The sequence below is a fragment of the Fundulus heteroclitus genome, chromosome 20 (assembly GCF_011125445.2).
Source record: "Fundulus heteroclitus isolate FHET01 chromosome 20, MU-UCD_Fhet_4.1, whole genome shotgun sequence".
NCBI lineage: Eukaryota > Metazoa > Chordata > Actinopteri > Cyprinodontiformes > Fundulidae > Fundulus > Fundulus heteroclitus.
Window position 1 is genome coordinate 14,670,484 of NC_046380.1, and position 25,668 is coordinate 14,696,151.

At 38.9% G+C, this 25,668-nt stretch overlaps 2 protein-coding genes across 3 annotated transcripts in view; both read right to left on the minus strand.

Moving 5' to 3' along the window:
* Positions 1-16,746, minus strand: part of shmt2 (serine hydroxymethyltransferase 2 (mitochondrial)) — a 33,784-nt gene extending 17,038 nt beyond the window's left edge. Inside the window, exons 1-3 of the mRNA XM_036151416.1 lie at positions 16,597-16,746; positions 5,956-6,147; positions 1,605-1,684 (exon numbers count right to left, since the gene is read on the minus strand). Coding sequence (XP_036007309.1) covers positions 1,605-1,684; positions 5,956-6,147; positions 16,597-16,629 — 305 coding nt within the window. The 5' untranslated portion in view covers positions 16,630-16,746. The remainder of the gene's footprint in view (positions 1-1,604; positions 1,685-5,955; positions 6,148-16,596) is intronic.
* Positions 16,747-20,241: 3,495 nt separating this feature from the next.
* The window catches only part of LOC105930878 (neurexophilin-4), a 73,788-nt gene continuing 68,361 nt past the window's right edge, over positions 20,242-25,668 (minus strand). For both annotated transcript variants that reach the window (XM_036152194.1, XM_012869283.3), the window contains exon 2: positions 20,242-21,633. In XM_036152194.1, the coding sequence (XP_036008087.1) occupies positions 20,827-21,633 (807 nt within the window). In that variant the 3' untranslated portion in view covers positions 20,242-20,826. The remainder of the gene's footprint in view (positions 21,634-25,668) is intronic.

Here is a 25,668-nt window from a genome sequence, read left to right on the forward strand (position 1 = left end):
GTTAAAAGGTCAGGAAAGCATGATGGAAAATTGCCATATTAGACAAAACACTTATCACCTTATGAATTCATCATAGGTCAGTCTGGTTGGTTTACTTCGATCATCATTACCTCTTGATAAATAAAACACTTCATCACATTCAGTATCGACCAAACTCAGTTAGCACAAAGATGGTTGCCATAGCTTTCTTGCTTATTAAATTTAGGGCTGTACAATTTTGCCAAAGATCAATAATGTGATTTATTTAAACCATAATGGCAATTGCAATTTAATTTGGACCACAAGCAACAAAAATGGCCTGTAGAGGATGTTTGTAAACAAGAACTATTTTAAGCAAAAAACTATTTATTAATCAGAATATTCTTATTTAAGAGAATAGCTTGTTGAATTGGACATCTATCTTTGCTGAACATAAAATGAAACAAACATCTATGTAATAAACTGTTTGACCGCTACTTAATGTTATGGTGAGATTCCTAAAAATTTCTAGTAAAAAATATTAAAACAAATAAAACAAATATTAAAATTAGATTATCTCACAGCTGCAACACTCTTCACTTCCATGTGGAGGCAAACCCACTTTAAACACATTAGCGACACCTAAGGGATGTGTCTTATGCATTAATTGTTACATAGCCAAAAATTGCAGACCTCTGTGATTTGGAAATTGAGTCTTTTAAAATTGCAATTATATTGCAAATGTGAATAATTGTTCAGCCCTAATTAAAATGGCTGGTGTATGCAGTAAGCAATCAAGAGAACGTTGCAGGTAAACCGTGCACTGAACACCCAGCAAAACCGATAACAGAGAAAAGAGAATATTTATTTGCAAACTCTTTTGTTGTACTAATCATTTCAATTGAACCCATTTCTCATTGTCATCTAAAATGTTAGAAAAAAGAGCAACGTCCATGTCATTGAAATGCTTCATTACTTTAAAGCATTAGTCAGAAGCAGGATCATTAGTAAAAAAAAAAAAAAAAAAAAAAAAAAAAAAAAAAAAAAAAAAGATCCTCCACCACCATTGACCCACATGTGCTACAACAAACTGAGGGCATTTCAGGCTGAAATTATTGAAAATGTTTCAGTGGAATTGGAAATGAAAAAGCAACCGATGGCTAGAGTGCAAACCTTTAAAATGAATCAGATTATCTTTCGTTTCATTACGCTAAAGTGTAAAACAGCAGAGGGTCGAATGTGAGGTCAAAACTACCAACACACGCCGTAGGAGGGATATTCATGAGGGTCGTATTTAAGACTTTAAACGATGAGTCTTTCACAGCATTCAAACTTTCATTTTGATGATGTGTGAATTATTCAAGCAGAATGATAAAAAGGAAAAAAAAAATCCCCACATTAAAATAAATGAACACTCAATTAGAGCGGTGACTGTAAATATACCCAATGTTCCCCTCAGGAATCTTCTTCAGCAACCTTAGGGCTGTGGATTAGTAACATGATCAGGGTATACAACAGGAAAAACCCAGTATAAATCAGCATGTGTGCATGTATTGCTTCATTTTTTGTAGATCTGCAGCAAATGTCCCCAAGCTCAGAATATCAGCGCTGTTAATAAGCTGGGGTGTAGCAGAATAAACACTCACCTTCTCCCTGGGTAGCCTTCAGAATATTTGTTGTTCAGACATGAGCCCTGAGCTTCCAGAGCTGCACGGCTGCAGAAGTTCTGCGATGACAACACACACAGACAAACACACACTCAGATCAATGACATGAGAGGATAGAAGGGACAAGGATGGCAAATTAAAGTCTGTTAAGTGATAGTGAGAAATCCCCCTTTGGCTAGAAGCAATCGTTACAGTATTGAACCTGTGGACGTCCATAGACTAACACTCTACACTTCAGTGTTTATCGCTGCTGGAGGACACAAGATAATGTGATAAACGTTGGTGCGCATGCCGAGGTATATTTGTGTGGCCTATTTTTTCCATTTTGGAATGCAGCTTCATAGCAAAAAGTGCTGTCAGTATGTTCAGCTGGGAAACAGGAACAAAGCTGTGGCAAGGCATAAACACTGCACCTTTAGGTTTAATGATAATATTCCCGATATTAATAACCTAAGCCGTTATCCTTTTCCTAAGGCCCAACATGCAATTCAAATTTCATGAAATACAGCAGGATGAATGCTGTTTTATCCTAGCAAAACATAAACACCCGTATAAAAAGGGGTTCTCCTAAGTGTCCCTTTCACAACTTAAAGGATGGACTCCTCACCAAAACATGACCGATATCAGGTTATTTCTTTAACCTATAAATTAATTGCCCCACTTAACTAAAGTAGGTCAAATTTAAATCTGTAGTTAATGAATAATAAAACTGAACGAAAAGCAGAATGACAAAACTTAGCTCCTGAACAGGCAACTTACATTTACCATGTTATATATTTGTCCAGTCAATTGATGTAATACAAAACTAAACTCATCTCTGAGTAAACATCATATGCCCTGACATTTAAAAGTTTTCCAGTTTATCCCCTGCAACATAACTAGACTATATTAATAAGCTGGTCTTTAATACAGTGCTTTGGCAAAAGTATTTACCCCTAATCCCTTTACCTTTTGTCACAAATTGACATATTGTAAGCACAAACAATGTATTTTATAAAGGTTTTAATTGATGAATGAAATCAAAGTGGTACCTAATTGTAAAAGACTGGTCTAATTTTTTGGAAATACAAGTGTCAGTGAGTTGAACAAGTGTGTTTTGTATTCAGTCTCCTTTGCTTTTATCAAAAAAATCCAGTCCAATAGATTTTTACAAGTTGTGTTTGTGTGTTGTTTAATGTCAGTATAAAGATAACTGAACTGTGAAGGCCTTCACAATCTTTAAAGAAAGCCATAAGATGTGGCTTACCGTACGTCTTTTAGGGGACAGAGCAAAAATGGAAGAAACTCTGATAAGCTAAACTTGAAATTTGATGCCTACATCTTAAACACTGCCAAAAAAAAAGAAAAAGAAAAAAAACTACATAACCCTGAACAAACTCTAAACCCATGGTGAAGGTAGCATCATGATGAGGGGAGGCTTTTTTTTAGAGTAGGGACAGGAGACTTTGTCAGAGTTGATGCAAAAATACATGCAAAGACCTGAGACTAGGGTGGAGCTTGAGCTTCTCACAGGACAACGGTCCAAAACATGACTAAAAGCTTCAATTGAGTGAGAGGTTATTGCTGTGCTAAAATGGCCCAGTCCAAGTCTAGACCTAAATTCATTTGTGAACCTATGGCAAGAGTTGGAAGTTGCTTTGCAACGATACTTGACATCCATTCTGACCAAGTTAACTATTTTGCAAATGAGGACAGAGGATGTCCTCATTTGTTGTGAGGAGTTGGTTGCAGATGCCTTTACATCTGCAAAGCTGGTCCTGCCCATAAGACCTGCAACTGTAAATGCATAAAAAGGCATTGAGTCAAAATTAATGCACAACTCCATGGGGCTCAAAACAAATGTACAGGAAATTTTAATATATTGTGACGGTACAATGGTACAGTTTGGAGGTCTTGTGTGAAAACACAGCACAGAGCTATGCAGTGTATCATGGCAAAAACGGACACATTTGTTCCCCACCCTCTGTTTTGATTGGATGGTGGTGGTGTGTTATGTGTGAGTGGTGAAGGTAATCCTTCTCAAAGGAGCAAAGAGGATATCAAGGAAGATAACAACTCCAGTAACAGCTTTCTGTTGCATCCATCTGCCATGCCAATAAATGTGCATATATTAGAAAAGGAAAAGTATTTGCTTCACAGCACTTTGAGGTATGTGCGTTGAGTGGGTGGGTTGGTCACGTGTGTTAAAATGTACGTCTTTGCATTCAAGGTGTGTCTGCCTGACTGTTACTGTGATGAGGCGTGCAGAGCGAGTTAAGGCGGAAGCGGGATGAAGATATCAGCTTTATCTCACACTAGAGCGGTCAGGCTTTGTGCTGAGAAGAAGCTGATTTACTCCACTGAACAACTACTGTGGCAAAGAAGATACACGGGGAGAGAGAAAGAACAACAGAAGATAAAACGCTGTCTGCACTTCTGAATAGTAAAATTCTCCATTTCACAACGTAGGGCTCTGGAATAGAAACTAAGAAAATTCCCTTTTCCCACAGATATTTTTTTTTTTTAACAGTAAATCAAGACTCCTCTATGCCTTTTTTAATGGAATAAATTGCAATTACTGTAATAACTGTACAGCTTAACAATAAATGCCCAACATACATTTCTTCTTGTGAGGCGTTTGTTAGAAAAGTCTTATCACTGAATCTTTTAGAAACAAGACCACAGTATTATCAATCTTTGAAGTTTTAGGAAGGAGTGGAAACAATAGATATAAAAGAAAAAAATGCCAGGATTCAAAAATGTCAGGATTTGTTTCTCAAAATAATTTTGATAAGCATTGCTCTAGTCATTGGTGTCTTAATTGAGTAGGACTTGTTTTTTTAACGCAAAGTGTTCTGTTTTGGCAGAATAAACTAAAAAAAAAAAAAAAAAAAAAAAAGTATAAAATACCAGTTGGTAGAATTTATGAAATCTTTTCCATTATTTCAAGGTGGTTTCACATGGTTTAAAAAGATCATATTGGGCCAAGTAGGCCTATAGACTGGCGACCTGTCCAGGGTGTACCCCACCTGTTGACAACTGGAGAGCACCCCTCGCGATCCCATAAGGGATAGACGTGTTAGACGATGGATGGATGGATGGATGGATGGATGGATGGATGGATGTTGGTCCAAGTAGGAAAAATAGTGCAAATACAAATGAAAAGGGTTGGTTAAAAAGGAACCAAAAAGCCAAACCCAAAATCTGACTGCCCGTCATATTTTAAAAGCTAAAATGTGTCACATATCAAATATATCAGGTCAAACTAAAATCAAAATAGATGGTGGAAAATAGGAGGTTGAAGATTTATGTCAATAACATTTTTCACACTTGTTTTTTTTATATTTTCAGAATGTTATTCCCATCATTTATCATATCTATGATTTCTAATCTACAAGATAAAACAGCTAAACCAACCGGTGGTTACACATTTTGTTGTGAGGAGTTGGATAAATCAGCTTTAAGAACTTTGTCCTGTTTCTTCCAGTGTTACTTTTGTTAAAACTATAAAGCTGTTCTGTTACACAGAATTCCTACAGATTTTCCATTTCAAAACTTCAAGACTAAAAGTTAAGAATGTTTACATTAGTTTGTATAATATTCTGGAAAGTTGAGCACAATACATTGAATAGTTGGGTATTATTATCCATATGTCAACCAAATCAAGGAACCAGGTCCCTTCTAAATAATTTTTTTATATATATATATATATATATATATATATATATATATATATATATATATATATATATATATATATATATATATATATATATATATATATATATATATATATATATATATATAAAAAAATATAATGTGTAAAAATAATAATTTCATTGACTTGTTTTTTTAAACTATCAATGAATAGGATGGTAATTATAAAATATAGAATAGCAAGGATTGTAAAATCTGGATAGGATTATCCTACAGTTACCACAATAATCTTTAAATTTGTGATCATTGATCAATTCGTATTGTTTGTGAGGCAGTCAACAGGGTAAAATAACTAGTGAAATTATCCTTTTTTTCTACAATTTGACACGAGTGTGGAATCTGTCAGTAACTCAAAACCTGAAACAATAAGTTGAACAAAAGTTTTCATGTGGCAAAGGAAATGATCTAAATATAAATCACTGTAAAATCCCTTATTTATTAAAAATTCAGCTTTTTATCTTCTAGATAACATGGAAAAAAGTGCAGAAAGTCAAACAATTTTCCTTTTTCCTCATTCTCACTCAGACTTATAATAAATAAATAATAAAACATCTCCATACATTTCAAAGACTGCAATACAATAATCTTAACTTGAAAACAATTTATTTAACTCTCGCTGTTGAGTTTTAAATACCTCAGAGGCAATAAGCTCCAAACCACGACACTGTCTGTCCTTCTCCTTCTGCAGCAGAGCCCACATTTCTGGGTCGTCCTCAGCCAGGCTCTCCTGTCCGGTCCAGGAGCCGTCTTCATCTGCCGTACGAGTGGCTGCATGGGACTGCTGGAACCGCACACCGAGACGAACGGAGGCCCGCTGGCACAAGGGCTGGGGGCAGGAGAGGCGTTTAAGCATGAGTGTATGAGCGAAGTAACACAGATGGAGAATGCTCAAACTGTAGTGTGTCGGTTTTAGAGACATCTTTTGAAACTGGATCATCGAACTGAAAGTAGGTTGTGGTTCATAAAGACTGACAAAAGTTATATTCAGGAGAAGAAAAAAAAAATACTTATATTATCAGTTACGATGAACATTTTTGGCTATTCTAAAGGGATAAGCGCAAGTTACGCAGAGAATAATGTCTCACATTTAAACACTTCATGTTTCAAAGCAAGAGCCAGATTTCCTTTTTTAATATAAAGAAAAATATTCTCTTCAAGTCTTTTACTCTGCTTTTTTTCTCTGGCACTTCAATATGTAGCCTGGTACAATTAGAAGATTGTGTGTTTGCACGATATCAATAATCAGCACAGTTATTCAATTATGCTTCCCTCAGCACTTCTAAAAACTGAGCGACTGACTTTTACTGCCTCAGTGTACCAAAAGGGAGGTATGGAGAGAACAGATTCAGCACTTCCTGCTTATCTAATCTGGACTGGGGCTGGCAAGTTCTGCTGCTGCTGCCGCTGCAACGCCGGATCGCATAAGAGTGCATGGACTGAAAATTTAACGGGTTCTTTTTAAAATATGAATCCTCCCACTGGGTTGAATTGTGCCTCCACTCCTAAGTTTTTCACCGCATACTGCTTGGACAGCCAGAAAAACTTTCATACACAGAAAAATGCTTAAGCTTTCCATAAATAGAGGTGAGATACGATTGTAGTTCTAAAAAAGAAAAATTGGTTTGTGGGAGAACACATTGGGGGTTAAGCGAAATACATGACTGGTTGATTGCATGCAGAATAAAACTGGCTTCTTCCTGACATTTAATCAACAGCATGATTAAAACTGTGCTTCGATCAATCGCACCATATCTAACCTATAGTTATCATCTGTACAGGTGGGCAAGGGTGTGAGGGACTGCCTTCCTTTAATAGCACCATTAAAAAGCAATTAACACAATGCTCGGGACTAACTAAGCACATTTATTTAAATGGAGCTATTATGCTCATCTTATGTGCTGCAAAATGCTGAGCATATTTTACCTTTAAAACAGGAAAGGTAAGAATGGAAAAAAATAAGTAAAATAAAATTAAAATAAAAAAAAAAACCTCAAAAGTTAACTACCGTGTTGTCAGAATATAAGGCGCACTTAAAAAGCCTTAAAATTTTTCAACTATTGATAGTGTGTCTTATATATGATTACCATTGTGCTTACTGACCGATTTTATTCGGTACAATGCGCTCAAAAATGTAAAAATGTGTAAGTACAACTTTGGTAAGCAATGAAGCCTCTCCGCTCAGTGGATATTAGGAGCATTACGGTACACTGTGTCACTACCTGATCGGCCCCCCGAGCTGTCTACAAGACTGCAATGTCTAAACTAGAAGTGAATTCATGTAAGGCAGCCCGGGTCCTGAGTACGTGTTACCAACAATAAACCAAATAAGAAAAGTTACGTTTATTTTGGCCTTATGTTAGAAACAGGGCAGTGTAGTCCAACTACTCTGTCCTCCCTCTCAGGAGAGAGCTGTGTAAGGTGATTTAATGAAAACCGGGCATGTCTCTCTTGTTTTCTAAAGCACAGAATCTCTGCCTGGTGGTTGGTTTGTTTTTTGTGAACTGCAAAACGGGGCGGGGAAGGCACGCTCAGCAGAGCTGTTCTATGTCGGGACAGCGGCAGGACCGGGTAAATACCTCTTGTTGCGGTAAACCTTTTTACTCCTTTATGACACACTGAAATCGGTAATATTGATACTAGTATCATATTAATATTCAGCAGCAAATTAATAAAGTAAAGCTAGTTAATGGCGGCTGTAAGGACCAAACCCTCTTTGTCAGTGTTGAGACAATTGTTTTCACAGACATGCTGTGGGGCAGAATACCCAAGCAGATCCAGGGTAGAAAACAGTGAGAGATATTTATAGCTCCCCTTTCTATTCATTTCAGTTGAAAAACTTGTCATTAAACCAAAAGGCGCACTAAATTTGGACACTAACCTGGCGCATTACTAAAAAAAACACGACATTACAAAATTCAGCTCCCGGACTGGTGTGAAGGCTCCTGTGATGCATGTTGCGTCCATGCCTCCGACCACTAGGTGGAGCCTGGCCTTTTGTCTTGTTTTTGTCCTGCTGAGGTCTCAGAGCAGAAGAAGAACTAACAGACTAACATGCACTGAGCTATATTATACACTGGAGTGCTGATTTTGCCGAAAAACTGAAGTCACTGGCCGCCATCTTGCTACTCCCTACTCTCACAGAACCCCATAGGATTTGGTTGCAACAACAAGCAGTTTTCTGGCTGTGTGAAAACATTTCACATGTAATTCTACAGTCAGTGGATGTACTAACACTATCAACTACTAGGAAATTAGGTGCTGAAATATTTTACATGTTATTCATATTTTTATATTATATATATAAATAAATAAAATGCAAAATATTTTAGCACATGACCTTCTCAGTACTTCATAGTTTTAGAACATAACATAAAAGTGTATGGCATTTGACATTTTAAAAGTTTTAAGCCCCCCTGAACATGAGAAAATCCTCATTATCCGATGCTGTAGCGCACATATTCCCTAGTTACTGGGGGAAAATAGGGCGTACCAATATGACAGCTGGTGGCTTCAAAGCGACTCGTTTTAACAGAGGGCTATTAACACCCCAGTGTATAATATAGCTCATTGCTAACACGGTTGTTAAAGTCGGCTCTTGGTGTGCTTTGCTGGTACAACCAATATTACAGCTCCCACTTACTTGGGCGTACTGTAAGCATACTGTGAGCCGCGCAGACTCTCCGCAAACCTTTTACCTTCATAGTCGAGCGTACCTGTTGTCTACATTTCTTATGAAAAATTCCTACAATTGGCACACTTTTTCCCCCTAGCAGAACGAATCAGGCGAAAGACATGCTAAAATGTTTGATTAGCTTAGCTAGTTGAGCACGTAGAGCCGTTTCTTTTCCGGCAGGCACCCACCGCACATCTGTCAGTGCGCATAGAGAGAGGATCGGTGATGGCGCGCATCCTTGCGGCCGCCTCCTTGGAGCAGCTCAGTGTATCAAGCGCGGTGTCACATGAAATACTTCAATGTGAAGACTTCACACCGGTGAGCAGTTTATAGCGTGACACCGCATAGGTATTAGGGCTGCACAATTAATCGCATTTTCAATATAATGGCTAATTTTAAAAAAACGCAATTTCCAAATTGCAGAGGTCTGCAATTTTAGGCAAGTAACAATTAGTGAATCAGACGCGTCCTTTAGTGTCAGTAATGTGTTTAAAGTTGGTTTGCTCCACATGGAAGGATAGACAGTTGCAGCAGTGAGATAATCTAATTTTATTACTTGTTTTAGAGTTTGTATAATCAAACTGTTTTACCAGAAACTTTCAGGAATCGCACCATAGCATTAAGTTCTGGTCAATATGTTTAATACAAGGACTGGTTTGTTGGTTGCACTTTATGTTCAACAAGGATTGATGTCCAACTCAATTAAAAGCTGTTCTATTGAATAATATTCTGATTAATAAAAAAATAAATAAATAAATTTAAAGTTCTTGTTTTAAATAGTCCTTGTTTACAAACATCTTTATCTAGAGGCCATTTTTGTTGCTTGTGGTTAATGCAGAGAAAAGTCTAAATGAAAACGCAGTTTTGGTTGAAATATATCGTAGGCAGAACGCAATCCTTTCTGCGCCGAGTTGAGATGCAGCGGCTGTTTTAGCACCTGATCTGCACAGCGATGAAACAAAATTTGTATATCTTGTATATTTTGTTGTTTGGATATGTTTAAAAAGACATTAAATTAAACTTAAAAATAATCACATTAAATCACAATATTAAGATATAAAACCGCAATTAGATTATTTTCCAAAATCGTTCAGCCCTAATAGGCATACATGGTCATAAAAACTGAGCTCTAAGCTTGCTTGCCTGTCAGGGCAGACTCATGTCTGCGCATGTAATGCCAGCTCACTCAGTGGATTTTTTTTTTTTTTTTTTTTTTAAAATCGATCTTTGGTTATAGGAATTAATATGAGAATTGATTCATAATTGGAATTTTTTTTTTATTTTTTATTTTTTTTTAAACACAGCCCTAATCAGAAGCTCAAAGCATCGGATCAAAAATCTGCCACAAAGTTCTGACTGGAACGCCTCTAGTTTTAACAGGGTAGATTATTAGAGACCAATTTAAACTATTTCTAACCTGGTACTATGTCACCAGTGGCAGTGATTTTATTTTGTAAAAGAAGAAAAAGATGTGAGGATTTTTGGAAAAGAAAAGTCCAGAAGGAGAAAAGTTGAGCTGTCTCACAAAGAAATTAGAGCAGTCATTAAATCCTGACGTGAACTAGCCTTTGCTCGTAGCGTTTCCACTGGGCCACACCAAAGCAATGGCAGACAGCAGCTGAAATTACCCCAACATAAGCCAACAATACGTCCTTAAACAAACAGACGCTTCTGCTCATTCCTAGCTTCTTTCTTTCCCCCTTTCCCATCCTCCTGTCCCCATCCTGTCAGCTGGTACTTCTAAACAAACTCAGCCACGTAATACACAAACTGCCTTTATTAGGCACCCGAACTAAAAAAAAAAAAAAAAAAAAGCTCTGGCCTACTATAAACAACTCACAGGTTGTCCCTGTGATCTGCCTCTCTTCTGCTTCATTTCCCTGCCCTGATGGTTACAGAAGATTAATTAATAAACACAAGATAAAGTGATCCAAGAAAAGTGAGAGCCAGGATGCAAGCACCAAATATGTCACAGTGGGACTATTTTTAGACGGCAGATTAAGCTGTTGTTTGAAGGTGAACTTCATAAAAGCTCTGCAGTGAGAAAAGGGCTGAAATAGGCAACATTAACCCGGATGGCTAATAATGAGACAACAGACTTTCAACTTTATGATGACCAGAACGTAATTGTTGCTTTTCTTGTCAAATGCGAAAAGAACAATGAAAAACAAGAAAATACGTAGAAGGAAACAGTTTAATTAATCCTAGTTCTGCGTTTATTTTTTTTATTGTTGTACATTTTCTGCCAGCTTCTGAGTCGAGTCAATTTTACAGATGACTGCTGTCCTTTAGTAGCTATACCAAACAACAATTAACCCTGTAACACAAGGAAAACAAGCGGGACTATAGTGGAGGACCGCAACAAAAAAAAAGATAAGTAAGAAAAGAGAGCAGAAGTGTCAACAGGGCAGGAATCCATCAGTCTGAGACATCGATGCCCCTTTTTTTCCCTGTCACTGACTAATAGCCCGACTGTCTGTTACAAATTGCCCTGGGTGACACCAGCCTGAGAAATCTGGATGGGGTGGAGAGGCACAAAGGGACAGAGGCTCAGCCAAGGGCGCCTGCATTTAGATCAAAGGTGGATCATGGTTAGAGAAATATCTTAGCAAGTCTTTGAACGGTGTAGGTATTGGAGTGTTACGGTTATACACAAATTGTCAAAGTATCAGTGGAAACAAGCAAAAGGCAAGCGAGCAATTAACTGTCCGTTCACACCAAATGCAGATAAGGCGAATTTTTTGCGTTAATCGCCTGCCGTTGGTCGCTGGACATTTCACCTCTCTCTGGCAAACAATCTGAGCTGGCAACGCAGCCATTTGTTCCCCCACCTCGCTTCACTGCGTCATCAAATAGGAGGCGCGTCTCTCGGCTTGCGGGTTCCTCCTGTCTGTTTAACTCACTGTGTTGGACATTTTACCGAGAAGGTCATGGTGCTGTATTTAATGTGGAAAGCCAAACAATGGTGCCGGCGCCTCTGGGTCCAGCAGATCTTCCCAAGATGCACCCTGTTCGGCGAGTACCCCCACCTGTGTGGATGACTGTCTTTGCCAGCGGTACTTCTGTCTTTGCAGGATCCAAAAACCTGCTAGTTCATACATTTATCAGCATCTGACCAGTGGTGGGTGATAATTTCCACCCCTGGATTGAAGCCTGGAAAAGAAAACCTGCCGTTTTCTGTATGATTACAGAATGCAAACGCCAAAAAAATAAATAAACAGTTTTCCAGGGTTTCCTTTTTACACCTTCAGAATATCGCCAACATTTGAAATATATTGTCCAGGAGTGATCCTGAAAAACTAGTCCATACATTTGTTACTTCAAGGCTGGTCTATTGTAATTCTTTACTATCTGGAAGTCCACAAAATGCAGTTTGGTGCCTTTATCTGATCCAAAATGCTGCAGCAAGAGTTGTAATGAAAATAAACAAGAGAGATCATATTTCTCCAATTTTAGCTTCCCTTCATTGGCTTTCTGTTAATTCAAGAACAGTATATAAAATTATCCTCACGTATAAAGCCCTTAATAATAAAGCTCCATCATACATCAGAGCTCTGATTACCCCGTATGTTCCTAACAGAGCACTTCGCTCTCAGACTGCAGGTCTACTGGTGGTTCCTAGAGTCTCTAAAAGTAGAATGGGAGGCAGATCCTTTAGCTATCAGGCTCCTCTCCTGTGGAACCAACTCCCAGTTTTAGTCCATGAGGCAGACACCCTGTCTACTTTTAAGATTAGGCTTAAAACTTTCCTTTTTGACAAAGCTTCTAGTTTGAGTGGCTTAGGCTACCTCCAAAGGATGGAATAAGGGCGCAGCTATGCTGATTTTCAAATCTAGGTTTTTCTTTCTCATTTTCCTCGATCGTTTTCTTTAAATTTATCGGAATTTCTCGACCCGCCCGTCACTTTCCACGGCTGCCATTGTTTTCCAGCGAAATCTCAGAGTACTGTCATCTCGCGACATAGCTCGAGACTTGCTTCTCATTGGTCGGTTGTTCAGTGACCCCTTGAAATGAAGCGCCGTTACTGGTGGAAATCTGACCGCATGCAAACCTTTAAAGAGCCATTTTTGTGGGTTCATTTCATAATCAACTTTTCGCGATGAAGGAAACTAGACGCATAATGACAACACAGTAAAGTACGTAGAGACATTATAAACTACAGTACATAAATGGTTGAGATCACTGAAACTGCACATGTTGGTACTGTGATGCCAATAAAGTGATCATGTTTCCTGGCCGGACTCCTTTAAGGACCTAGGTCACAGAAGTCATATTTCTAAGATGGCAAATGATGTTCTGCAATGAATCCTGCAACTGTCCTTCTAAAAAGCAGAGGTGACCTGCAGCAAACTTCTCTCACTGATATGGATCGTGAGGACACGACTAAGAGTGCACAAATTAACAAAAATCTTATGAGTCTGCTAGAATGTATTTAACCAATTTCCATCAATAGGAAAGGCATGCATGCATGCACGAGAACCAACTAAAATCTTTAACAGGAAACACACTGAAAAGCACTGACTTGTACTGAGGACATGCCACACAAATTTGGTTTAAACTTGCCACAGACTTTCTTTTTGAGTAAAAACGTGAATGCAAAAATAACTGCACACACCAAACCATTTACAACATTGTGCACATGTTATAATATCGCTACATTCAACATTTGCATGCATGGCACCGACAGCTACTCATGCAATCCAGTAATGATGTTAGTTAATGATTAATTAAATGTTGCTGACACAACTAAAACACTAATTTTTACTTCCAAAGCTGGACATCAATTAATCTTTATCTACTGCATACAAATATCAAAACAGGAGGTGAAGAAGTTAATATTTTCTCTGCGCTTTGAGAGAACACATTAAGCTCTATTGCACTTTAAACCTTACTGGGACAGAACCAGTCATTTCTAGATTAGACACAGTGGGTCTGCCTAGCTTTATGTTACTAACACAAAGTGATCAGAAACCGGGATCCTTTTAACCTAATAAACCCCCTTCAATTTCAATCTAGTACGTGTGATTAAATAAAAGAAAAGAAATGGCAAGCAAATTGAACTAACTCAAACAGAGGGTTTTTTTTGTTTAATTCTTATAATTAAACAAAAAGTATAATTATAAGAAAAAAATGTATTTTATTTTTGCATATTAATGAATATTAAAGCAATCAAACGTCGGAACAAAAAGTTTATTTCAGAAGATAGAGTGTTCGGTTGGAGTTGGGAGTTTTTTAACTCACTTTTAGATATGGTGTAAAGACTCACTAAGTTGTCATTTTACAACATCAAATGTGGTGGTGCCATTTTTATTTACTTATATTTTACCTTTCTCACTTGTACAATAATGTTGCCAGATTGTTGGAAACTATAACCAAAATGCACAATTTGCACTGATTCATGCGTAGAATTTCCTGATATTTCTGTTAAGGCATAAAGGTTCCGCTAAAATTTGTTTGTGACGAAAGATCTGATACAACATAGTAAGTTCAGTCAAACGTATCTGCTTTAGACAAAAATAGCCTCATCTTGAAATTTGTAAAGTTAAATAAATGCAATTTGGGACTTCTGTGTGAACTAACTAGTTCAAGGCAAGTTCACGTGCAACAGTGAATTATGCATGTCCCAGTGTGCGTCACATGCCTCAAATCACAAACTAATTTAACTACACAGTTCTTATTAGAAAAAGAATATATAAACAAGTATTAAGGTGGACTGTATCTATTTTCCCTCCATGTGAAACAGTTCTTTTGACTAAATTCAGCACAAACAACCATGGGTTTTTATCCCAGGTGAAACTTCTGGGTGTCTAAATAAAAAAAAGGAAACTATAGCTTCTTAGTAGGGGGTTTTGGAAGTAGGTCTGGAAAAGACTGATTAAAACTTTTAATGTTTTATCTGTTAATGGTTGATGTAAGAGCCAAGAGCTTATCTGTTAAACTGCACAGACACTCCCCCAGCCCCAAGCATAATAAATATTTCCTCCCTTTCACATATCAGCTGCCAAAGCTAAGGTCAGGTCAACTGATAGAGACGTAAATAATACGTACATTATTTTTATTCACCCTGGTAGTGTGCTTCTTGTCTAAATAAGGTTATTTGTTTGTTTATTTATTTCTGTCTGTCCAGTACAGAGTTTTGCAACCTGCGGCTCCAGAGCCAAAAGGGGCTTTTTGGACCTTCCTCAATGGCTCTCAGTAACTTTGATTCAAAGTGATAAAAAGCCAACTAATCTTTTTAAATACTGGTATAATAAATGCATGTTAAAGCAGTTTATTCATGGAATAATAGCAGCGAACTTCTACAACAGAATGACACAAACAATGTCAGTAATATATATTTTTTTACATCTGCTTTTCTGGTCACTTGGATGGAAACTGTGAGCTTTTTTTTCTTCTTTTTTTTCCTTTTTCTTTTTCTTTAAAAAGGGGACAGTGTACATTAATCAACATTAAAACAATGTAAATGTACCCGAGTTAGCTAAAAAGTGCTAATTTTCATCGGTAGTCCCCCAGCCAGGTGTAAAAAAGGCAACCTTAAAAATAATCACAAGTATAAAATCACAAGATAAAATTACAATGCCAATTACATAAAAAACATTATGGTTAAGAAATACAATTCATGTAAAATAATTATAAATAATTTCAATACACACAGAAAACCTTAGTGCCCACAAGTTTGGCTCTCTACAAGCCATTTTTTTGCATTCTTTTTGAATGAAAAGAATGACAAGGACTCTCTGAGTCTTCCTTTTCTTACATCCATAAATAAACATATTTAAAGGGGGAAAAAAACTATTTTTGAAGGTTTTGACATTTTTCGTTTTTGTAAAACCTACAAAATATGAATAAAAATGGTGGCTTTAAAAATGACCACAAAGTTCCTATAGTAGATAGTAGATATTGATGAAAAAGGATAGGCTGTCTTTCTTCAACAGGTCGTACCATAGGGGCTCTAAATGAGTGTCATTTAGCTGGACTGAGGGCAACATTGGCTCTTTTTGACCGTAAAGGTTGCAGACCCCTGGTCCACGAGATCTCACTGCAGATGCAATCAGAAAACTAACTTGCAGATCTGCAGCAAACTACATGGAATACATCAACAACAAACAAAGAAATTATCCCCACTATTTTACCTATTAACAGTTGCCTGATTTGTTCTCAAATATGCATTTGAACAATAAAAAAAGGCTGTTTCTGGATTATATGTCTGGGTTCTAGGCAGTTTACCCTCATGATGACACAGGGCAGTGAGTGTTGCATCATTATATGAAAAGAGCTGCAGGAGCTGTAATTAAGCACTGAAACTGAAAGCTAACCGGTTAGCCCACCTGATAGAAAACAAACGTCAACATATCAGAAGCACAAACAGAACCCAGGGGACACCGCTATCTATACACTGTTGCAGACAGTATTTTTTATAGCAGCAACTAAACCCTGGCCGACGTAAGGTGGTCTAGTTTTACCCCTTGGCTCCAAGTTAGTATCAACCCACGCTGACTGCATCTAGCTAACAGTGTGCAGAAACGCTAGCTTAGTTACACAACAGAAAACACCGAGGATGTAAACACGACGTGCCGAAATATTTTAGAAAGTAACACTTACCCGGGTGAGCTGCTTAAGAGCGAGTGACAGCATGCTTACAGCTGGGAGACCGGAGGGGGAAGCAGCGCTACGAGCAGAGCTGACACAGATCCGACGGAGAGCTTCAACTTGTCGCTACGGCCGGATACCCTCGTCCCGCCGAAAGGGTCGATGGGTATTGTAGGCGATCGGAAATTACATAAATCTGTGTTGCGGGTGTGTAATGTAATCCGTGACCTCCCCCAACACCCTGGGCTTAATTTATTGAGAATTTTACTACATTGTGATTGCTTTAGAATATGGTTTCACGGTTGAACCCAGCTGGTGTTTTGGAGAGTGGAAACTACATGTTTGATCGGTATTTTTGATGTCTAAGTCTGAAATGAAAGACAAAGTCAGTTGTACTCTTGCCTCCCTCATCATCATTGCAAATAGTCGCATTTCCTCCAGAGCTCATTCAGTTTTGTAATCTGTGTGACGGATTATTACCCTCTGGCAGACACAAAATGTTCTAGCAAAAGATTTTGTTCCAAATGCAATCTATACACAATGCAAACATAACTAAAACCCACAGCTAGGCCCAGTGCTGTGAAAAGGTCTTTACCCCATTCTGATTTTATTCCTCATGTTTAGAGTAAACAGATTTTTATAGCTAAGATAAATATAACCTGAGCAAATAATGTAGTAAAACCACATTTGTTGGTTTAATTTTGTTAGTCACATCCTAAAAACCTGTTTACATCTAGATTTCTGCAACAGACCAGGCCCCGATCAAAAGAAATTCAAGAACAGACAAGAAGCAAAGTCATTCATCAGTCTGGAAAGAAAGCTGCACAAAACCACTTTTAAGACCAGTTTTAGAGTTTCCTGTCTACCAAAATTATTCCAAAATGGCATTTAACAACTTATCCAGGAAATAAATAACATTTTCATGATTCAACAGTAAGACAGAAAAACATACTGATCGTTAAAAATGGTGGTTTGATGTTTGGGAGCTGCTTCACTTCCTCAGGTTCAGGACAACTTGTGTATTTAATGAAACCATGAATTCAGCTTCCAGTGTAAAAATACTTTGGCATCATACTTTAACCCAGAACTTGTTCTGCCTTCTCAAACTGTTGGTTACGGTAGACAACCACTGACACCGAGCCAAGTTTTGCTGCAGGTTTCTACTTGTTAAAAGAGAGTGTTTTCTTCCATTGTCGCTACATGAATGTCCAGTATAAGAGATCGCTGCAAAGTGAACTACATGCTTGTTCAGGATGAAAGGTGTAAAAGTAAGACATTCATTGCTGTCAGCTGGGTTTCCTTAGGTATAATTTCTTTTTAACCAATCAGCTTAATAAAGTGAATCGCTTGGCTTTGACTTTGAATCTGTCTACGCTACCAGTCAAAGGTTTGGCCTCACTTTTGTCATTCAGTGGCTTTCCCTTATTTATATGATTTTCCATTTTGAAGATACATAGTGGAGGCATCAAAACTGTGACTCAAAAGTACCGTATATTTCAGACTATACTGCGCACTTAAAATCCTTAAATTTTCTCAAAAATTGATGGTGCGCCTTATAATCCTGTGCAGCTTATTTATGATTAAAGTTGTGCTTACTAACCCATTTTATGTGGTACAATGGGCTCAAAAATCTGGTAAAATGTGAAAGTACGACTTTGGTAAGCAACTAAGCCTCTCTGCTCAATGGCTATTCGGAGCATTACGGTACTCTGTGTCACGACCTGATCGGACCCCTGGGCTGTCTACAAGACTGCCTGACTGTAATGTTGAAACTAGAAGTGTATTCATGTAAAGGTCCCTGCATACTCAGGCGTAGTTTACTCCGTGGAGTCCTCGCAGAGTACGCCTTAAGTACAAGCATGTGTCACACTATAAACTTCTCAGTCTTTACATCAAACTGTTTTATATGTGACACTGAGCTTGATGCACTGAACTGCTCCAAGCAGGTGGTCGCAAAGACTCACAGCATCACAGTCCCTCTCTGTTCTCACTGACAGGTGTGCGGTGGGAGCCTGCTGGAAAAGAAACGGCTCTAGGTGCTCAGCTAGCTAATCATACGTTTTACCACCCATTCCACAGCTTTTTCCCCACTGGCCGAAAGTGTAGGAATTGTAGGAATTTGCAACAAGAAATGTAGGCGACAGGTACGCTCGACTATGAAGGGTAAAACGTCCGCGGAGAGTCAGCAAGGAGTCAGCGCAGAATCTGCGCAGCCCACAGTATTTGCACAGCACGCTCGAGTATGTGGGAGCCTTCAGGCAGCCCGCACTCCGAGTACGTGCTAGCAACAATAAACCTAGTAAGGTAATTCAGTTTAAAAGTTACGTTTATTTTGGCCTTTTGTTAGAAACAGGGCAGGGTAGTCCAACTACTCTGTCATCCCGACAGAGACAGATAGCTCTCTCTCTCAGGAGAGAGCTGCGTATGTAAAGGGACGGAGTGATATTACACACTTGGGAAGAATATTTAGTGTGTTTTATAATCCAGTGTGCCTTATATGTGGACAAAGATGCACAAAGACATGTTAATTCACTGTGTGCCTTATAATTCGGCGTGCCTCATGGGCCCAAAGATACGGTAAATTGAATGTCAAACACAAACTTGTAAATTACTCAATCATTTTGTATGTTCTAGCTTTTTTAAATGACATTTATGATGTAAGTCACCTGGAATGGTTTTACAACTGTTTTGAAGGAGTTCCCAAAGATAGTAATAAAAAACAGAGACAAACCATTGAATGAGAAGGTGAGACCAAACTTTTGACTGGTAGTGTATATATTAGGACCGAAAACACTTCGTATTTCTTCATTTTAACTGGATCTGTTTGTCACCTGAGGTGCCTTGAGAGGAGATTAGCATTGAATCAGCAATATTTATGTAACCTGCATTGATTTGTCGAATGGATGGGGCTATGTAAGTAAATCTTGGACAAGAACCTTCTTCACTCAGCCAGTTTACTAGATGTAGGTTGGGTCTTTGAGCTTGACAATGATGGCAATAAAAATGGCTTGGGAGGAAACATGTTTAGTTCAGCGTTATCTTCCATTCTTGAAGACCTCAGTTCCACAAAAAGCCTGTGAAGAAAGCTGAAGCTTTTGGTTGCAGAGCAATATATCATGTTTCACTTAAAGATCAACAGCTATTTTTACTGATGTTCAAATCAATTTGTAACTTTAAATAGTGCATTTTTTGTCTCAGTGAAATAAAGTTGCCATAGAAATTAAATACTGGTAATGTTTTAAAAAAATAAGCAATCCTAAATAATGAGCAAGGGAATAAAGCTTAATTTCCCCTTCTGTCACATTTTTTTCACCTGAAGCATTTATTAAACTGTAATTTTCCTTTGTAATTTTCAGAGTATGCATTGTTAATTAAAAGTCAAAACATCAATTTCAGCAGAGAAACGTTCCCTCAAAAAAATGTAATGGTTAGTTTTCAAATAACAAAATTTAATCCAGAACAAGCTTCATCTATTAAATTCTAGAAAATTGAAATAGTGTATCTCTACAGAAAGTTTGAAAGTGACTTTTTTAATCAGAAGGAAATATGTCTTAATTCATAATAGTGGCCTTGCAGAGTTAGATAATGTTCTGCACAGCTTGTGCCAACCAATCATGCTTCAAGCAACAAATGAAAACATTCAGTCAGTGAGAGACAGACAGTTAAAGAGATTTTAATGTGCTTGTTCAAACAGTATATTGTATGCACTTCCAGCATAGCATTTCTCATACATATAACTCTCTTATATCCATGGGTTGAAATGTAGAGCTGAGAGAATGATTAACAGTCAGTCTACCATAACATTATGTCTGCCACACAGTGATGGCACAGCACAGCACAGCTGCCTGAGAGGCTCAGTCTGTACTCAAAGGGAATAATACCCATTCGGGCTGTTTTTAACCGAATTCTCCAACTGCAGAAAGTAATAACACTGAGAAACATAGATCTAAAAACAATAAAGTCTGCTGGGGATGAGTACATTATTTACAGAAAAGAAAACATAAAAACAAAGGTTAACAAATACAAAGTTGGAAAATATATCAGAGAACTCCACCATTTTCTATACATTCCATAGCTCTGATTATACATTATTTAAATCCACAATTCACACCAGTTCAGAAGGGAAAGCAACCCCTGCTTCTTCACCATAATCAGTGAGTATCGTTTCCATATTTATCCTTTTACTCATCATTGAGATCATGAACATGGTCTTTACCCCCTCCTCGTTTGAGTCTCATGTTTTTATCCGAAATAAGGGCGCTCACTTTGGAAGTTGTAGTCCGGACACACTTTTTGAACGAGCTTGTAATCAATGCTTAAAAAAGAGATGAAGATGCAGATCACCTTGAAGGGTTTGGCACAGAGCCAGGCAGCGTGAGACTGAGTGTGCTCCGTGAAGCAGGTCTGAGACGGATCATACAGGCAGGGTTTGGATTTCTTCGACCGGTCGGTTTTCTCGTACTCCACCCGACAATTGAGGGTCTTCCCCTCTTTTGGGTCAATGGTGGCCTGCTGCACCTCCTGGATCTGGACATCCTGCTGGGTGTGGGGGTGCAGATGTTGCTGGGGTAGAACCTCAAACTCCACCACTTTTGATGGTGGCACTATGCTTACCGACACGTTCCCAAGGCTGGATGAGTTGTGGCGGAAGTAAACAGTGAATGTCCCATTGATGTGGTCTACGATCTTCCCCGTCACCAACAGGCTGAACTTCACGGTCTTTACAGTGAAATAGAAGTCTCCCCAGCCGAAGGTCTTCTTGGTCTTCATATTTGTCTTTGATGAGGGCTTGCGCTTGGAGCGGTAGCCAGTCTGATCCAGTAACAAAGACTGGTTGCGGCCTGAGTCGTAGGGATTAAAGAAATTGTAGGTGGGTGGCTTGGACTTTAGGGGTGTCTGGTCGATGGATGTTGAGAATATGCGTGTTTGGTACGGAGGCTTAACAACTCCTCCAGCCGTGCCTCCTCCCATGCCATAAGGAAGAGTCTTCATCACAGAGCCAACAGGGCCCAACTCTGAGAAGTCCACTCGCTTCTCCAATCCTTGGACCTGTAAGGACAAAGGAAAAACAGGAGAATATTTATTAATGTGTAGAAGCCTCCCAAACTCTGATAATTTACTCTCCTACACTGTACCAACAATTATTAAAATCATTCTATGCATGGTAGTCCTTATTTGGAATCTTTGGTAAATGGCTTGTACTTGTATAGTGTTTTATCAAGTCAGACAACAAAGCGCTTTACACTGCAATCAGTAATTCACCCAGTCACACACACATTCACACCCTGACAGTGGTGAGCTATGTTAGTACCCACAGCTTCCCTGGGGGAGACTGACAGAAGCAAGGCTGCCATACATCCACCAGACCCTCTGACCAGCGCCAGGGGGCAATGCGGGTAAAGTATCTTGCCCAAGGACACAACAACTGAGAAAGTCGAAGCAGGGAATCGAACCAGTTACTGGACAACCTCCCTAACTCTTGCCCCACCATCAACCCAGTGAGCGTATCTTCTAATATTAGCGGAGAACAAGATGTCTGTCCTGGACTGATTAATGCAGCGGTAAACAAACAGTCTTCAAGCAAATAAACCAAAAGGGAAAACACCATGACTGAAATAAAATATTGGCACATGCTTATAATCAAACAAAACTGAATATTAACTGCCACCCGAGAACAACCATGAGACTGTAAGAATCATGGTTGGGGTGGTGGTGGGGGGGTCTGAGGGTGGGTTTGTGGTGGGAGGTGGTTGTGATGGCACACTCGCCTCTTATTCTACTATTCTGTCTGTAACGCTAACAGCAGTGCAACAAGCTACCATTACACCTGTTGTTGAGCAGCATTTACTTCTCAGAATCAGAATCAGGTTTATTCACCAAGTATGTGGACGCAAACAAGGAATTTGACTTTTGAGTCCAGCGCTCACATTGTGTAAAAAACAGGCAGACAAGTGACTAGCAAGCAGAACATCAAACTACAGTTTATCACAGAAACACATTTGGGGAAAAGGTAAGAGCAGGGGCAGCATGTACAGGAGAGATTTTTTTCCTTTTTTCTCAGTAGAGTAGCTGGATAACCTTCACTGTAAGGTGTTCATCAGAGACACAGTGTTGGGATAGAAACTGACTTTGTGTTGGCTTGTTTTAGCCATCAGTGCTCTGTAGCGCTGACCTGAGGGAAAAGTCTGAATAACTTGTGGCCAGGATATGTATGGTGAGTCGGCAGCTATTTTAGCTGCCCTCTTACTGGCCCTGAACCTGTACAAGTTATGAATGGATGGAAAGTCAATCCTGATGATCCTCTTTGCAGTTCTAATTGTTCATTGCAGTTCGGACCTATCATGTTTTGTGGATGAACTGAACCACACAGAGATGAATGAGCATGAGGTAGACTGATAAAAATGTATAAGTATGATCAGTAGCTCCTGTTGAAGATTACTTAAGTTGCCACAGGAATTACAGGCTTTGCTAGGCCTTCTTACAGATAGTGTCAATGTATGCGGACCGTCTCAGGTCCTGAGAGAGGGTGGTTCACAGAAGTGATTCACAGTAGACACACTATTGTTGAGGATAGAGAAGAGGCAGAGTGTATGTGTGTGTGTGTGGGGGGGGGGGGGGATTCTCCTGAAGTCCACAATCATCCCCACTGTCTTTAGCGGGTTTAGCTCCAGGTGGTGTACAGGGAGAAGAGGAGAAGGGAGAGAAAACACCCCTGGGGGGCACCGGTGTTGATTGTTCTTGAACATTAGAAGATGCTCCCCAGCCTCACCTGCTGAGGGCGGTCAGTCAGGAAGCTGGTTATCCACTGACAAGTGGAGGGCAGAACTGTGTGCTGGATGAGCGTCTGGTGGTTGGTTGATTGGGCTGAAGATCGAGCTCAGTAGACTCTTAGCTTAGTGGACGCTTAATAAACTCTCTAAATATAGATGGGCAAAACCTGGATCAGAATATTTAGAGTTTGAGTTGCTTTAAATGGTGGAAATTCACTCTTGAATGGGTTCCATTATGTGCAGCTGTTGGGTTAATGCCTATATTATTCCTACAATCCAGAGGGGGTTGCAGAGCCCTGTGTCTAAAACAAATGTCTCCTATTGGACGCTTGTTTTGGACTTCTCATCAAAGAGATGTTGGTTCTGATTTGCATGTGTGTGGTTTATGTTCCTTTGAGACATATTTCTCAGGCTTGTTTACCAAACATATGTTAATGTTTCAAACTTCCTTAGAAATGATTGCATTTCAGTTTAACAGTGTAAGAGCAATGATATCATCACAAGTTTGTGAATATAAGTGCGGGTTTTATATCCGACCAGTGCTGTCTCTTGTCTTCTTTCACTGTCACAGTGGGGGAACACAGAAACCTACATTAGTGAAATCCTTTTAAAATCCGTTACTGTTAAAACTTTGTAATGACTCTATATAAGTTATTATGTGTAGTCACTGTGACAGAATCGTTGTTTTTGTTTTTTTATGATGAAAATTACAGCTTCTAATTCACAATGTCAGCCTATCTCTCACGCATTAAGTCCTTGAGCAAAGCTTCAGATGCTAATGTTGGATTGGGAGAAGTTATTTCCTTAGCATCTGCTGACATAATGTTCCTATCTTGACCTCAACATTGGAATTGCTCACATAAACGGAAACTTTTCACGTGCTAAACATTCCAGGTCTTATGGTCAAAAAAAGGACCATAATATTATGACATCAATTGGCATTTTTAATTATTAATGACTCTTTCAAAAGGCACAATTCCAGCCCTCTTTGTATGCTATGATAATGCCCGACCAACTGTGAACTCAAGAGAACTGAACCAAGAGGTTGCAACTAGTGCTTGCTAAATCTTCTGTTTGCATAACACCAATAACAAATCATGTATGAAATTTCTGGTGCTTCCGATTTCATTGTACACAATTTCCTTCATTGTAAAATGCTGCAGGGGTCACTCCTCTCTATTCTTTTTATACCTGACACAAGTTTTTATCTCCTTGGGCACCATAGCGGTTATATCTCTCTACGCTTCATCTGCTGAATTCAAGTAAACAAAACCGTCTATTTTTGTTAACACGCTTTAATTTTGTTGTCAGAGTTGCTCAGCAGAGCAAAACAACTCTGAAGGTAAGGTAATAGTTGTAGGTCTTTGTACAGACAGCTTTCTGCCTTTAATCCGCAGCCTGGGTGGCTATTCGAAGGGCTGAATGCCTGGAAATCTGGGTCTGTTCTCTTTTATGTCTCATCAATCACAACCATGCCACTGCCACCCAAAAGACACACACACACACACACACACACACACACACACACACACACACACACACACACACACACACACACACACACACACACACACACACACACACACACACACACACACACACCATTTGCACATATGCAGACTTCTAGCTCAAAGCTGTCATGAAGTGACAGCAAGAATTATTGCAGCTATTGAGAGGGGTTACATGCTCCTCCCTTGAGGATGCTTTTGGATTGAGTTAAAAACATTTTTTTTTTAGCTGATAAACAACCACATTCTGAGACAAAAACAGCGTTTCCAGGATGAAAAGATCGCATCTTCGTGTGTACTCAGAAAACATGCGAGGACAGTTTTCTGTCTTCCATCACCCCTATCCAGGGCAGAGTAACCATCGGCCTTGTGCTAGCCTCATTTTCATCAATCACTGACCCTAATAACAGTCACATATTGCTACTCATTGAAGTAAAAGTACAGCGCTCAATACAGCTTCTAATGTATTCAGTCATTCAATTAAACTCTCTCTATTTCTGCTTCCCATTCATTAAGATGGCTGCAGAGCAGATTTCTAAGTAGATTGATTGGAGGGAAAATAACAGAAAGTTTATTGACCGCTGGAGGAATGAATTACCAACTAAGAAAGGTTTTGATAAATGACAAGTGACTGGAATAATGTCTCACTGCAGATTTTCAACACACCCTTATTCCCTTTTGTGCCATGACGGAAAGCGCATGCAGAGGTCTTGCAATTTTTAAGCCGGCGAATGTGCGACGTGAGCCGACTTTGGCATTGACAGGTACGAATAAGCCTCGGCTGACGGCAGAAAAAACATCAGAAT